Source organism: Diadema antillarum, unplaced genomic scaffold, assembly GCF_040938485.1.
Source record: "Diadema antillarum isolate AM-2024a unplaced genomic scaffold, OU_Dant_1.0 scf00000129, whole genome shotgun sequence".
Taxonomy (NCBI): Eukaryota; Metazoa; Echinodermata; class Echinoidea; order Diadematoida; family Diadematidae; genus Diadema; species Diadema antillarum.
The window spans coordinates 269,244-285,534 of record NW_027271018.1 but is presented as its reverse complement, the minus strand read 5'-3'; the positions used below and the strand labels follow the sequence as shown (position 1 = coordinate 285,534).

Below are 16,291 nucleotides of genomic sequence, written 5' to 3'. Positions count from 1 at the left end.
AGGGGTCAAGTAGGTGAGTTGGTTATTATTGAGTCACACTGTATCACAATACACATTGACCACATATCCCATCTACTACAGCACTACAGTGCGGCATGCAGTTGCAAACATGAACACATGGGAAAACATATGGATTGCAAAAATCAAACCGATTATACACAACATTTTAAGGGACTAAAAAAAACAACAACATACAACAGGCCCACACATACTGTCATGATGAGTAAAGTTCTGCATTTGGCTACCCTCTGCAGCAAAATGTTGCACTCTCAATGTGAAAAATTTCATCAATACCCCCTCCACAGTGAGAGAAGTGATCAGGGGGGTGTTTCATCAACGTTTGTCAGTGCTGACAAGTGTCAGCTCTGACAATTTCAGCAAGATCCTTGGTTTTGATTGGATGAGATGCTCTGGTCACTGACTGTTACTATGGTGATTGTCAGCGATGACAACTTTTTTTGCGCTGACAAACGTTGATGAAACACCCCCCTGGAGGTACGATGTATGACCTGCATGAATCAAAGTACGATACTCAAAAAGTCTCATCACTGGTGTCAGTCGAGGGGAAACGTGCTGACAGAGGGAAGACCGTGCCCCTGAAGCGCTCGCGCCTCTGTCATCTTCTCCATTGCAGCTACCAGGTCCGCCATGCTCATGGGTCGGAGGTCACTGCCTTCATCCTCATCGGCAGAATCGTTCTCCCTGTAACACGAGATGAAGGAAAGCAGATTGTGAACGGAGTAAATGATGAAAGAGCTGCTGTTTGGTCTCCTTGCACAGTGTGTACACTGTAAATACAGGCAGGGGTGCATAGACATGAGTAGTACTACAGTTTTGGAAATACAGTATTTTCCATGAAACCTGTAGTATTTTTGGCAAAAATGCAGTACACACTACTGCAAAAAATTAACAGTTGGCATATCTGCACAGGCATAGAGGAGATCTGCCTGATTAATTCATCAATCTCTGCCCTCATCAGATATATGACATGATTGCGCCAAACCATAATACAGGGAGCAGCCATCCAAAAGAGTGAATTCTTCATAACAGATACTGTATGTGCAATATATTGTACCCGGTATGCGTTATTACGAAATGAGTAACTTGCAAAAATATTGCCTTCTATGACAAAAATGTGGCTGTGTATTGTCTCCAATGTTAGAAATTGCTGACATTTTTCTTGAATAGGGATACGCTTATGTCAATTTATGTCACTGTGGTTCTTAATCACAAATTCAATCACTTGCAATAATTGCCTTACAACTCCCAATTCACACAGTATACTCGTGAAACACATGTATATGGCATATGCTATAATAGGTATGTCTCATTTCATATACTGTGGTTGCTCTAGGTGAGGATAAAAGCAACAAATGTCGTGGGCAGTGGGGGAAAGTTTATATAAATTTCAAACAAAAAAGTATGGCCTACAATGTCAGATCATGTATGGTTAAGAAATTTATCAAACAAATCAGAAATTGAACAATCTTTGGTGTGCTTTGATGGCAATCAAGTGTCAAGGAAATTGTACTGTGCAAAATTTATGATCAAATTTGAGTAGGTATCAAGCACAAGACGTTTTTCAATCTAAGTAACAAGTACCAGATGGTTAAAATAAACAAAGCATGCACAGATGACAACTGCATTAGATAGTCAGTATTAAATTTCACTAACTACTAGAATGTGAAGTTATTTGCTAATGACATTCATAACATGGCAATACACCTTTTTTGACCCACTAGATGTAAAGACAGATGACTAAATAGCATTCAAGGGCCTAATTGATTCTCATTTGTTCCATTTACTGGTACTTTTGTTTACAAGGATGTGCTGTTTTCATTTCATTCCATTATGATTCACACTAACTTTTTTTTTCAGGTTAAGCAGTGTCAGTTATCCTCATCATTGAACGTAAGAGTGGGAGCCATATGGGGGAAAAAATGCTAATATTGCATTTGATTTCCATGCAAAAAGTTGGTAGGATCATTCTTGTGAAGTATATAAACCAGGGATTGGTTGAAAGTACAGTCATGGTTCAAAGGTCATACCCAGGCCACTGGCCTGTGCTTAGCTGTCTTACATGTAATCTCTGATGCGGTACATGGAGGCATTCCGGCACATCTCCCTGAGGTCGCTCCCACTGAACTTCTCCGCCTTCTCGGCTACCTCTGTCAGGTTTATGTCGCCATCCACCTGTCAATCATTACAGGACAGACACGCCCCCATGGGCATCACAGAGACAAGTGCATACATCATGTTTGAACGGGACAATCGGGTAGAATCGGTCAGCTGACAGAGAAAGGCCTAAAGCAGTATCAGGAAATGTTACAGTTGACTCCCGTTATAACAAAGTCCTTGGGTTCGGCAGTTTTCTTTTGTTATATCGAAATTTCGTTATAACTGAACAAATAGCCAATAAAAAAACATGGAACAGATAATGTTGCGGCCTGAATTTTTACTTCATTGTAACCGGAATTTCGTTATAACCGTGTTCATTATAACGGGACTGCACTGTATATTATATTCCAGACTTTGCCCCTAAATGACTGTAACACAGAAAGTGCTTGAATAGCTTGTTGTGATAACATCATACAATGCACACTGGAGGAACTTAAACAAAAAGTGCCAATGCAATTTGAATTGCTCTTCAAAATTATATTACAGTCAAACATGTCTTAGTGACCACCTGTCTATAGCCAACGCTGCACACTGGCACTGGTCTGACTGTCCCTGACCAGTAAAAATCACTGTAGGACCAGTAACTTTTTCAGGAATGGACCAGTAAAAAATTCGAAAAACTGGGTACCTACTGGTCCAACAGACAGGTCGGACCAGTAGAAAAAACGGATTAGTGTGCAGCCCTGCTGTAGCGGCCACCCACTGTATATGGCCACTAAAAACAATTCCCTCCAATAGAAAAACTATGTTAAGAACCTGTCTACAGTGGCCACCTGTCTAAAATGGCTACTTTTTTGTCTCCCTCGGATGGCCACTATAGACAGGTTTGACTGTACATATCATTAGACAGGCACTGCAAATAAAAAATGCCCTTGAAGCACAGAGCAAATGAGTGTACAGTCAAACTCGGATACCTCGAATTCGTCGGGACTGAAGAAAATGGTTCGACGTACGCGAATTTCGAGGTACGCGTACGTCGAATTTTCTTCGACTTATCCGATGTTTATCGATGTTCGACGTTTATTGATGTTCAACATGGTGTCTGTTATAGTGCCTACTGATTGTTTGCATGCTTGTCAATCTGAATTGAATTAATCAACTTTTATATGAATGAATTGAGTGAAAATCGGAAATGAAAGCAAAATTTCAGAAATAAAGATTTTGGTGGCCCGATCGCGCCACCAAAAAAAAAAAGTCGGATGTTTGCCTTTACTTTTGAAAATGAACAGCGGTAACAATCGGCTACGTAAGATGCTAAAATAAATGTCAGAGGTTTGCGTTTAATTGTGGAAATGAATGACGGTAATATTCGACTCGGTATGATACTAAAATGAATGTCGGATGTTTGCTCATACTTTTGGAAATGAATAACGATAAGACTCAGCTCCGTATGGTGCTAAAACTAGTGTTAGATATTTGATTTTGCGTTCGGAAATGAATAAGGATAACATTCGGCTCCGGAAGACGCTGAAATAAATTTCGAATTTTTGCTATGACGTTCGGAAATGAAAAACAATAACATTCAACTCCGTACGATAGTTAAATAAATGTCGGATGTTTCCTTATACTTTCGAAAGTAAATAGCAATAGCATTCGGCTCCCGAAGATGCTAAAATAGATGTCAGATGATCGTTTTTATGTTCGGAAGAAAATAGCAGTAATATTCTGCTCCATCATGTCCATATGATGCTAAAATAACTGTCTGATGTTTGCTTTTAAATTTCGAAATGAATAACAGTAACATTCAGCTGCGTTTAATGGTAAAATTAATGTTTGATGTTTGCTTTGACGTTTGGAAAAGAGTAACAATAATATTCAACTCCTGACAATGATGAAATAAATGCTGGATGTTTGCTTTTACGTTCGAAAGTAAATTGCAATAACATTTAGCTCCGGAAGATGCTAAAATAAATGTCTAATGTTTGCTTTGATGTTCTGAAGTGAATCAAAATAATATTCAACTCCGTACGCTGATAAAATAAATGCCGGACGTGTGCTTTTACGTTCGAAAGTAAATGTCAATAGCATTCAGCTCCGGAAGATGCTAAAATACATGTCGAATGATTGCTTTTTATACGTTTGGCATGTTTGGAAGTGAACAGCAGTAACATTCTGCCCCAAACGATGATAAAAAAATATTGGATATTTGCTACGGTACATTTCGAAATAAATATCAGTAACATTCAGCTATACGTTTCATGGTCCAAAATGTCTGATGTCTGCCTTGACGTTCAAAAAAAATTGTCAGATGATTCATTTCACTTTCGGAAGTGGACAGCAGTAACATTCGGCTCCGTTCGATAATGAAATAAATGTCGGATGTTTGAAATGAATAACGGTAATATTCTGCTCCGTACGATGCAAAAATAAATAACAGATTGTTGCTTTAACATTTGGAAATGATTAATGGTATTAATCCGCTCAGTTAGATGCTAAAACAAATAGCGGATGTTTGCTTTTACGTTTGGAAATGGATTAGGATAGTATTCAGCTCCGTAAGATTCTAAAATTACTATCGGTTGTTTGCTTTTACATTTAAAAATGAATAACGGTAACTTTCGGCTTTTTACAATGCTAAAACAAATGTCGGATGCTAACAAATGTCAGCAAATGCTCCCATTTTCTCATTTCAAACGTAAGTTTTGACCTCAATATATGGACATCAACTTTTATAATAATCTCTACGCCTATTTGTCAAATCTTTAAACACAGAGTAAGATGATTGAATTTTCTATTCATTTGTTTTAGACATGGGCATCTGTATCACTTCAATAATGCTTAATATTAATTTGTCTATGTTTAGTAGGACCGATTTAGTTTTTCTAATATCTTTCCTGATTTTTTTTTTTTTTGTCACCAGATTTTACTTTCGACCACCAGAAAATAAAAATCAATGATATTGGTGGCCCGATAAAACTTAGTACGGAGCCCTGTGTATTCTATTCTTCATTGTGATCGGCCTATACTTCCAGATTTTCATAATCGCATTGCTGGAAAAAAAAAGTTTCAGTGCTTGCGTTCTCGGGGAAGTAAACTTCGTGAAAAACAAAAAAAATAGTTTTAAAAAAAGGCACTACGAGGGAGATTGATGTTTTGACAGTTGAGCGTGATTAATGGCAAAGATATAACTGTCAACGTAAGCAGGTGCGCCCCGACGGTTGAGAAATCTACGCGCACGGTATGACTGTCTCGATCAAAAATCAAAACACAGTGGTTAAAGAAAAGCAAATGATGGGGCAGCGCGTAGTGCTATCGTAAAGCACTCCATTGGCACGGGTGCTATGTGCATACCATGTACGTGTGTTGGTAGGTGTTGGGGATTTTCCTTGTCAGCTGTGTATCGGGTACGGGTGCAATGTACATGTACTAGTATTTCTCCTTGGGCGCGCGATTGTTCTGGTCTCAGAATATTTACAATCGAGTGTGAAAACATTTGTGACATGTCTTCACTGTCCACGCGCGCTTAATCGGAGATGCTGAGTGATGTTTGCAATTTCGATTCGAGCAACATGCTGGGAAAAACAATAAGTTAATTAAGATCGGGACATTAGATTTCCCTTCGAGGTAACCGAACTTCGAGTTATCTTTTTCGAGCTACGCGAATTTTAATACACGGAAACTCCATAGGAACAATCGGGACTTTCATTTTGCCCCCGAGGTAAGTGATATTCGGCTTATCCGACGTCGAGGTATCCGAGTTTGACTGTATTTGATTTCTACATGTGGCTGGCTCCATACGTGCATCAACTAGTGCGTTCATAGACTGTACAAGAAAATAAAAAAACTCCCAGACAGCTCTAAGAATTTTAATTCAATCATTAATATACTAAAATGTAACACAGGGCACAGCTGGTAAGCTTCTTCCTAAATATAAACCTTCCCTAATATATGAGACAACACAGTACTCTCCTTGATGTAAGCTTTGATCTCAAATTGCATTTTCACAAATTTATCACCGTAGCTGACTTCGCAATTAAAAAATCTGTAATTCATTGAGCTGACTCACACTAGCATGATCAAATCAACCAAACGACTGATGAAAACCATAAACTTTGAAAACTACAACTGCCTGTGTAGTTTGTGGAACAAAGTCATTACAAGTTTTTCAGCAGTTGCCTTCCTCCTAATACATCGTCTCTTCAATTCGATTTGAAAAGTTTGGTCTTCAAGCATTGGGAGCTATTTTTTCCACAAGACCCAAGGTGAAATAGCAAAAACTTTTTCATGATTCAGGTAGTTCTGAAAAAAAAAAAATAATAATGATAGTGAAGAAAAAAAAAACAACAACTGGAGCAAAGTCAGCCAGCACTCACCAGTTCATTTCTGAGAATGATCTCCAGTATATGCTTCCTCTGAACCTTATCAGGCATGCCTATATGGAAGGAAGTGGGCATCCGCCTCAAGATGGCTGCGTCGACGTCCTGCGGACGATTCGTGGCTCCCATCACAATGACCTGGAGAGGAGCAATTGCATTAATAAATACAAAGAGAGGGAGAGAGAGATAGCAAGGGAGTGAGAATGATGATATGACAACTCATAAGTTCCGCAAAGTTAATTTGCCAAGAAGTGTGTCCAATCTTCTAGCTATGCAGTTTATTACTGTCCATCTCTATCCAAACAGACATTATCAATCATGAAGAGGTCAATCATGAAACGGAACTAGATTTTAAGGGTGCTACTTGAATAGTTGAGATCCATCTCCTTCCCTAAGGACAACTGAATTGAATTTTGCCACTCTTTGTGCATTACACATTTGCAATGCATTGTTTACATTCCTCATCTAACTCAAAGGGATGGTATAGTTTTGGTTGAGATGGAGCTTCAGGTTTCAAACTTTTCTGAGAGATACTGTAAAATTAGGAATGTCCGCGTGCGTATTAATTTCGCGAGAGCCAAGATTCGCGAAATTAAGATGCACGCTAACGTTCTTACCTACACTTCATGCATATAATGCCACAGGCAATTCGCGAAAATGTCATGCCGTGAATATATCGGGTTTTACAGTAATGAGAAACCTCTCATGAAATATGAAAGAACAAACAATTCTAAGAGGAATTCACAGTTTACTTGATGAAAAATCTATTTTGAAATGGGTGATATATCCTGAAAGAAAGAGGTCTTAATAAAAGGTGGAGGCCCACCTTTCATTAGGGCAACTTTATTTCAATTGGTTTTTGGATATCCCATCCATTTTAACACCAATTTTCATCAATAAACTTTGATTACCTCTTAGAATTATATGTTCATAAATATCATCTATCTAAATAGCCTAGTTAGGGTTAAATGCCATCCATAAGAGTCTGAACATATGAAACCAAGGGACAACCAAATGTTGACATAATCCAGTCAGTCATCTTGTATTATCTACATAGAATGTATGGCTGAAAATGTAAAAACCTGCAAGAGTATACTCATTACTTTCTACTTGATATCAAAATCATATGTGCTAATCTATGGTCATTTTGATCTCAAACTCATTCAATACGCATATTTCACACATGAAGGATTTTCAGTCATATGGAACAATTGAAATTATGAAGCTTCTTTTTGTTACAATGGAGAACCTAAATTTAGCACACTCCCTTTATTTTGTAAAGCTCTTTTGGCTATTCATCTGATAGAAGTCTCCAAAGGGGACCCCCTGCCCCCCCCCCCCCCCCCCCCCCAAGAAAAGGTTAGTATAAATCTATGATTTACAAAGATCAGTTATGTGTGGAAGCTCAGTATTTCATTCCAAATGCATACATGACTTTACTGTATATGCCATGTATTTTGCAATTTTTTGTGAATCAGGAGTTCCCAACATTTTCAACAAGTGTTTAAATTTGCAATTGTGGAGTATGGTACTGGAGAAAGAAACTTATACATGCATATATGTCACATTCATTCAGGATCAGAGTTCATATGTTTGTGTGTTATTAATTTTGCAAATAGCACCCAACTCTCAAGATTCACACAAATTAAAAAACAGCAAAATACATGGCATATACAGTACGCAACTTGCATTCAAGTAATCACCTCGCAATTTTCGTCGGTGATGAGACCATCCCAGAGGGTCATGAACTGTGCTTTCATCATGGCCGTTGCCTCGTGATCATGGGACGCTCGCGACCGTAGGAAGGAGTCGATTTCATCAATGAAGATTATCGCCGGCTGAAACTTACTCGCCTGTGCGGTGAAAAAGAAAAAACGTTGAGCAAAGACTAGGCACAATTGTTACAAGACACATAGAATACACAACATAACTAGCCTCATTATGACATAGTCTAATTCTGCAGTAACATAACAATCAGTCAGTAGCTGTATCCAAGATACGTGTGAATAAGACAGAGACCTATACAAGAGCTAGTAATGAGTGCTTAGATTGTAATGACTTGACACAATGAAGACAATTCCCAAGTATTCGTAGGTGTCTACGGGAAAGGTGTGTTATAGCAAAATCAGATCATCCTCAAATTGTTACTTTTTAAACTTCACTCAGTAAGACCCCATTTACAGTGCGAGGCGAGGCCGCATCTTGGCCACGGCCGAGCCCTTTTTATTTCAGTGTAAACGCGCAAAAGGCCAAATGCGGGGCCAAAATTGGCCTCGCATTTGGCCATGCTCTGGAGGTGGTCTCCGCCGCGGCCGAGCCTGGCTTTTTCTCAGTGTAAACGCAAACTGGGCTAAATGCGCGGTCAATCTTAGTCTGGCTTCCAAACCCTCTGCCTGTACTATTTCGCTATTCAGGATATCAACCCCCATAACGTCAAAAACTAGTATAGCTTAAGGTGGTTTTGTCCTGCAAAGAATTTTTCCTTAGGCATAGGCATTTGCCCGAACGGCGACTTCATCGCCACGGAATTCAGTTGGCAAAGGGTCTGAAAACCAGACTATACCAAATTGCGTTTGTTTACAAGCAGAGCGCCACTACAACAAAATATTGAAAGGTTTGAATTAAAAGCGCCGCCGAGCCCAGCAGTGTAAACGGACAAAACGGCAAATGAGGCTGGGCTTGGTCCAGCCCCGCACTGTAAACGAGGTCTGAGTTGTATTTTGCAAGTTGCACTACAGCAATAGAAAACCCATTTGAGCTCATAAGAGTCATTGAAATCTCAAGAAACTAAAACAGAACAGACATTCGGAGCTCCTCTTTAAGTGGAATAAAGCATATAGTCACCAGTGAGAAGACGGCCGATGCCAGCTTCTGTGACTCTCCGTACCACTTGTCCGTGAGGTTTGAGGCCTGCAGGTTGATGAAGCGGCAGCCAGCGTCCTTGGCAATGGCTTTGGCAATCATGGTTTTACCGCAGCCTGGAGGGCCATACAGAAGGACACCTACAAAGTATGCCAAGAAAAAAAAGACTCACATGTGGATACCAAATGGATACTAAAATAACACTTCTCTGCCAGCCAGTGATAGGACAAATAAATCAAACGCTAGCCAAGTACATTTAGATTCTCTTCACAAGTCAAAGTTGATTGTTCACATCGTCACATATTCTTTAATGATTACTTACTTGTAAAAGGTGGCATATCAATAACAAATATTCTCATCTACTCTTGAATACTAAACTAGCACTGTGAGGGAGAGGAAATTTTAAGCTGTCAGATTTCCGTGAATGACTCTACAGTGTGTAATACCGTCGGGGAAATTGATTATGCTGTTACTGTACAATGTGTAGCACAACTTAAATATTATGGTAATAGAAACACATCTTCTTAATCAATTTAGGCTGCAAAGTTGGAATTCAAAATCTTAACCCTGCCTTTGTCTGTGGTTCATCCTCAGATCTTTTGAAGTAGATCTTTTGACCTTCACATAGCAAAATACCCTTCGGCACATATGATGTACTCTACTGTAAAACCAGCAACCATTTGTGGCATGAGTCTTTTGCAAATTGGGGTCGACTGCCTATTCCGTGACATGAAACTCTTGCATATCACCACTGGCATTCACTGTTTTTTATAAACAACACTTTTGTGTACATTTTACTTTGGGGAATCTTGGTTCCGTACAAAATTTGTGAAAGTTTCATGCACACAGAAATTTCCTGTTTTTGAGTATATCAACAGGGGTGGATCCAGGAATTCCGTAAAGGGGAGACACCTTTAAAAAAAAATCAAATGGGGGGGGGGGGGGGGTGCATGCGCCCCCTCCCCCACCATTTTTTTCTTTTTATTTCTTTTGTCTTAACAAAAAATAGAGAGGGGGTGTGGGCCTGGTGCACCTCCTCTGGATCCGCCACTTTATCAATGAAAGGTTGAGCACATACTACTGATTAGCCACTTTTCAAGTTAGATTATAGATATAGCAGCAAGATGTATTTTTATGATACAAATCTCTGGGTCTATGTAAATATTCAAGGTGAGGCAATCATAAAATGCCCATTAAACTTACCATACTTATCAATTTCATGCTGGGTACTATATTGCCTTCTTTCTATGATAAATCATATCAATGTGATAACAATTGCCCTACAATTGTACTTTTCACTACTTGAACATAAAAGAGTTTGTACCGAGTACGACATTTCATAGCAGACACACTCTGTAATGATCTTTTGTGGATGCTTATCTTTTCAAAATTCTGAGAACAGGACCATGAAGGCAAATTCTACAACCTTTGTAGTGACTTTTGATGTCTGAATTGATTTGAATTGAATTGAACTGAACTAAATTGAATTTAACGGTTTCAAAGAAATGTCCTGACATGACTACTGTATGCATCTGGTTCTTGTGTCCCACACTTACCTTTCGGGGGCTGCATGAGTTTTGAACCAGCAAACAAGTGCTTCTTCTTGATGGGCATTAGAATAGTTTCCTTGATGTCTTGGCACACCTGTTTCAGACCACCGATGTCAGACCAGTCAACATTGAGGGTCAGCGGGTCAACCAGTTGCGAGGCGATGGACAATTCATACTCGCTCAGCTTGGTCTGGGGAGACATCTGTATGCCAAGGTTTTTCATCAGCTTCTCAGCCTACATACAAAAAAAAGAAAAAAAGAAAAAAGAGGAATGACAGTAGTCAAACACTACTTTAAAGTACAATGTAACTGCTATAACTGCAATATCTGTAATACAACCATAGAAGATTTGGCCTGAAAGCTTTTGTTCTTGTCACAAAACTTTGTTTTTAAATTATACAGATATAATATGATTCTGCATCTTCCTTCACATGATTGCACAAATGGAAGGAGGTTTGGCTTTACTTGGTTTCATTTCTCAAGTTTGCGAGTGGGAGGGATTCTGCCTCGTCAATGAGTCTGGTACAGTCAAACCTGTCTATAGCGGCCACCCAAGGGAGACAGAAAAAGTGGCCGTTATAGACAGGTGGCTGCTATAGACGGGTAATCCAACTTTGTGTGCATTGCTTCCATGCACATGTATCATCGTTGTATCCTTATGTGTACATGTATGTGTGTACGTAAGCACATACAGTGTATTTCATGCATTTAACCATGGCGATGTATATGAAATTGTTGCACAGTAGTATTGTATTGTCGTGAAGAGAGCTTAACACTAGTACATTATTATGGCTGAATGAGGGATGAATGCAGCAGTGGCAATCACTGAACGTAGCCCGCACAGCTACAAAGCAGAAAAATACGCTGAATTATCGGCTCGGCTACGGCTCCATAGGGTTTTTTGACAGCTATCTACATAGGCAGCTTAAAATCTATTGCGAGGAACAAAATTTGTGGCCGCTGGCCGCGTTAGACAGGTGGCCGCTATACACAGGGTCTTTAACAGGGCTTTTCTCTCGGGGGATTTTTCAGTGGCCGCTATAGACAGTTGGCCACTAAGGCAAGTTTGACTTACTTTGTATATATATGTCTCTTTATCATTGTATTGTGGGATACAGTAACTTCTTTTGTTTCTGTGACATCACAGTTTGCTCTACAGCTGTCCTTTACCTGCTGTTTTGCCTCTTGTTTCTGCTTCCTGGTTGGGTCCATGGCATACACGATCCATTTGACCCCGTAATAGGTAGTCACTCCAACGATAGATAATCGGATGATAAGACCGAGGAGATCGCTCTTGGAGATGCTAAAACCTGAAAGGCGAACAGTTTGCATTCCGTCCGACATGGCTGCCCCACTTCTTCAAATAAAGTGCTGTGAAGTAAAAACATTGCACATCTGATCACCATCAGAATTCAGCAAAAATCTACGAAATCAATTCAGTTGCTCAAGACCTACTATTAACAAATAGTTTAGCACTCCCGACCCAACTTATCTTCATGAAACAACTCTCTCCATGAAACATACATTTGTACACTGTAAGCAAACATTTTGATTCATTTGCACACTTGCACAATGTACATGTGTACATAGTACATGTATGAAGGGAGCTTATATCAACTTCTTCATTGACATGTCATAGCACTTTATCTTTACTAGGCAACTGATTATAGAGACAACGAAACAGTGAAAATAAGTCAAAAAATTGCAACCGTATCAATCAATAAATGGGGATCATCATTCTGCATTTCATAGCATAGTGGTGTGTCTGTTGAGTCTGTAACTGCAATGAATCCACCAGTTAGATTATGATTATGTTTATACAGCTGTACATACAAGAACGGGAACCCGACGAGCATGCCGACGCGACTGCTGTGACAACAGCATTCTCTTCCAGAATCTCAGGTAAAGGTAAAAAGGTGCAAGAAATCAAAGCCGATCCAATAAAAAATGACAAATAGTTTCGCTGTTTTGCTCACTCACCTTGACCAAAAGATCAGTCTGTATCTTGTCGGGGATATTCCGCAGAGACTGCGTCTACGTCGGGCTTCACGGAATCTCCTTATTCACGGGGGAAAGCAATAAAAGTTAGTTAAAAAAAAAAAAAAAAAAATCTGTCTATCACTCACCTAACCAAGACCAGCCCGAACATACAATGTAACTGCGTACACACGTAATTACAATAACAAGGAGAGTCACCATGCTCACACTCACAGACCACACAAAATTCAGTATGGTAGCTCTACTACACATCGACAGGGCTCGACACTAACTTTATTTTTCGGTGGCCCGATGGGGCCACCAAAATCATCAATTTCAAATTTTTGGTGGCCCGAGAGAAAAATTTGGTGGCCCGAAAAAAAAAAACATTGATAAAAGTCCATTTTTTTTTGATAAGTCGCACACTCACTGCATGCATTTATGCATTTCCGGCGTAAAAAGTTACAAATTTATAGACACACTTTTCAAAAAATTTTGGTGACCCGAGGTGGGCCACCAAATTTGCCCTTTTCTGAAATTTGGTGGCCCGACTTTCATTTTTGGTGGCCCCGGGCCACCGGGCCACAGTTAGTGTCGAGCCCTGATCGACCACCCTTTTTTAAACCGACCGCGTAGTTTTGGCGCACAGAACGCTTAGTACGCACTGCACTGCGTGCAGAGCACATAAAAATGTATTGGCTTTGACTGTTGATGAGGATATGTGGGAAAACGCGAAAATTCACTGTTCATTAATGGTTTATATCAAGGACAAAATTTCGAATGAATATTTTAACCGAATCGTAATGTACAGTGTAAATGTCAATGCATTTTCTAAAAAGCTTTGTACAACACGGTGTTCAATACAACTCGGTTTGTGTGCATTGTCAATACAAAAACAGCGGTCGATCTAAAAAAGGAGCAACACCGCGGGGAGCTGAAAAGAGGCCACTCAAGTTCGACGGCGATATCTTTGCACTGAAACTTCGAACTGAAAAGGGAACAACAGCATTTGATACTACAATGTAATGATAGTGCTGGATATGGATTTTCTCAATCACGTAGGTCAAGTTTTTACGTGAATTTCAGTGTTAAATATTCTTATCAAGCAAATAAAAATTAGGCGGTCGATGAGTAGGACAAACCCTACACTGACTGTGTCTAGATTGCACATTAACATTGTAATCATTGTATAACCGGCATACTTGTGAAATAGGCCCCACCACTGCGTGTCCGTACTAATACGGCGGCTCGCCTGTTTATACTCGTGAATTCAGCCCCACCGTGCGGCGTTCATCAGTAGGTAGGCACGGCGGTGGGGCTTCCTTCCAAAGTATAATACTCGTGAATGCGGCCCCACCAAACGGCGTTTACGCGAGATTGATACAGCGGTGGGGCCGATTTCCACAGCATAGCATCTTTCGTCCTCCCTTTCTCCCGTTTTTTGCTTTGGTCTTCAACTTTTTATTCTCGGAAGGACTCCCTAATGTCCCCCGACAAATTTAACGGCCAATTTAACCATAAAACCCTAACCCTAACCCTAACCCTAGGACCTACCCTTGCTTGCTAACGCACGGGGGCACGCACTCAGCGGTGGGGCCTATTTCACGATTTTGCCGTATAACCTTTGACCATTTTGTATCACTAGTGTCTATACCCCGGTACCCCGTGGCCCGGCCGTAGCCCGTAGGGCCGTACCACTGACACTGTAAACTTTACCAGCAGGTTAATATTACAATAAATGTATCTTATTTCTATTTGTCAGTATCATAAAAACCTTCGGTGGAAAGTCGTGGCACTGACCACTGTCCCTGTATGAGCGGAGCAAACTTCATAATATAGCAAACTGGTCCAGTGTACGTCGCCTGTGAATACACTAACTTACAGATATAAATTTACAGAATTTACAAATTAAAATTTACAGTGTCACGTCGTCAGTGAGCACCTGGTGAGACTCGACTCATCATCACATCAATCATGATCATAGACATAAATGAGAGCCAATGCAATGTTTTTTACCTTCAAATTTATTTCCTGCCTCCAAGCTGCTTCAAAAGCTGCCAAATCCACAAACGCAGGCGATGGATCGAGTATATAACAGTAATTAGCACTTGTTCCAGCGCGACTTTCAACTCTGATTTTTAATGGTCACGCATACATGCATGGTCAATGCAATGAGCATACGATCGTACAATGCATGCAATGCGTATACATCCTTACATACAATGCAATGTACATTACACATAGATCTACTACGTAGTAAGATTTCCCACGCCAGCTGCATTGTGAACATGTGCAGTGCAGTGGGAGCTGGCAGGAACCATTCATCCTGGGAGCTTGCGCGCTCGCACTTGAAGCTGCCAGGCAATCGCTCTCTTCCGCACGCACGGCACGCCGGCAAAGTGCGTGCGCAATTTTATTGCGCAATATCAACATAGGTAACTTCAACCTGATACTATTATTGCCCCTTCGATGTATCAGCAGGGAGGGGGGTTCCACCTCCCCTGGATGTATCTTCTGACCTTCATCTTCAATCAAGGATCGAGTTATCACTCACTGTTCAATATTTCTTTGCTTTGACAAGATATGAATGCGAATTATCACACCTTGGTTCGTTGTTACTGTTTTCCTTTGTCACAATATAAATGCGAGAGAAGAAAAACAAAGAAGAAAAAAAGATTTTCAATCAATCAAACAGATGCTGTGATGCTTTTTGCATAAATTGAAATCAAATAATCATATGTTTTACTGTATATATTGTTATGGATTGTTAAAATCTCCCATGTTTTCATGTAAGAATTACATATATTCACATTAACAAAGGAACTGATGTCATCACCCCACATGCCTCCAATTGAACTGTAAATATGAAAATAACTCTTTAGAAGATCTTCGATCAGTTTCATTTCTTCTTCCATTGCAGAGATTGTTATTTAATGCATGCCTGCCATTTCAAACATACATATACTTATGTATCCTCATTCTTCAATCAGTACGTTTCTTCTGAAATCAACTGAGATTTTGTAGCTTTTCACGAGGGGACAACAATTACAAATCAATAATAACTCAGTCTAGGTGACAACTTTAACGATTGAAAAATGGAGGTTCATATATAATTTCATCAACTAAATTTGATATCATAAATGAAAGTCAAAGTGCTTTAGATAGCGTTTTCTCTTCAATAGCAGTGAGAATTGAATATGCAATAATATCCTACACAGAATTTAGGACTATACCGTTACGGCTTCTACCACCAGACTTTATCAAATTGTTGTCCAACAGGAGTGAATGAAAGATAGCCCATAAAATTGCGAAAGGTTGGTATAATGTACTTCTTGTGTAATGATGTTTATAGACAGGAGCAAGGCCGGGGGAGGGGCCCGACTTTTTACAGAAGATAAAGGGTCTTAA

General features: G+C 39.8%; 1 protein-coding gene across 2 annotated transcripts; it reads right to left on the bottom strand.

The window, feature by feature from the left end:
• Positions 1-228: 228 nt before the first annotated feature.
• On the bottom strand, positions 229-15,059 carry LOC139720587 (outer mitochondrial transmembrane helix translocase-like). Of its 2 annotated transcripts, XM_071631938.1 has the most exons (9): positions 14,900-15,059; positions 12,887-12,964; positions 12,077-12,277; positions 10,913-11,141; positions 9,339-9,496; positions 8,198-8,347; positions 6,492-6,632; positions 2,081-2,193; positions 229-702 (listed from the first exon to the last, which is right to left on the bottom strand). In XM_071631938.1, the coding sequence occupies exons 3-9, from the start codon at positions 12,248-12,250 to the stop codon at positions 555-557; spliced, it is 1,113 nt and encodes a 370-aa protein (XP_071488039.1). In that variant the 5' UTR covers positions 12,251-12,277; positions 12,887-12,964; positions 14,900-15,059; the 3' UTR covers positions 229-554. The 2 variants fall into 2 exon arrangements, with proteins under 2 accessions (XP_071488039.1, XP_071488040.1); XM_071631939.1 differs by lacking the exons at positions 12,887-12,964; positions 14,900-15,059 and having other exon boundaries at positions 12,077-12,469.
• Between the last annotated feature and the right edge of the window lie 1,232 nt (positions 15,060-16,291).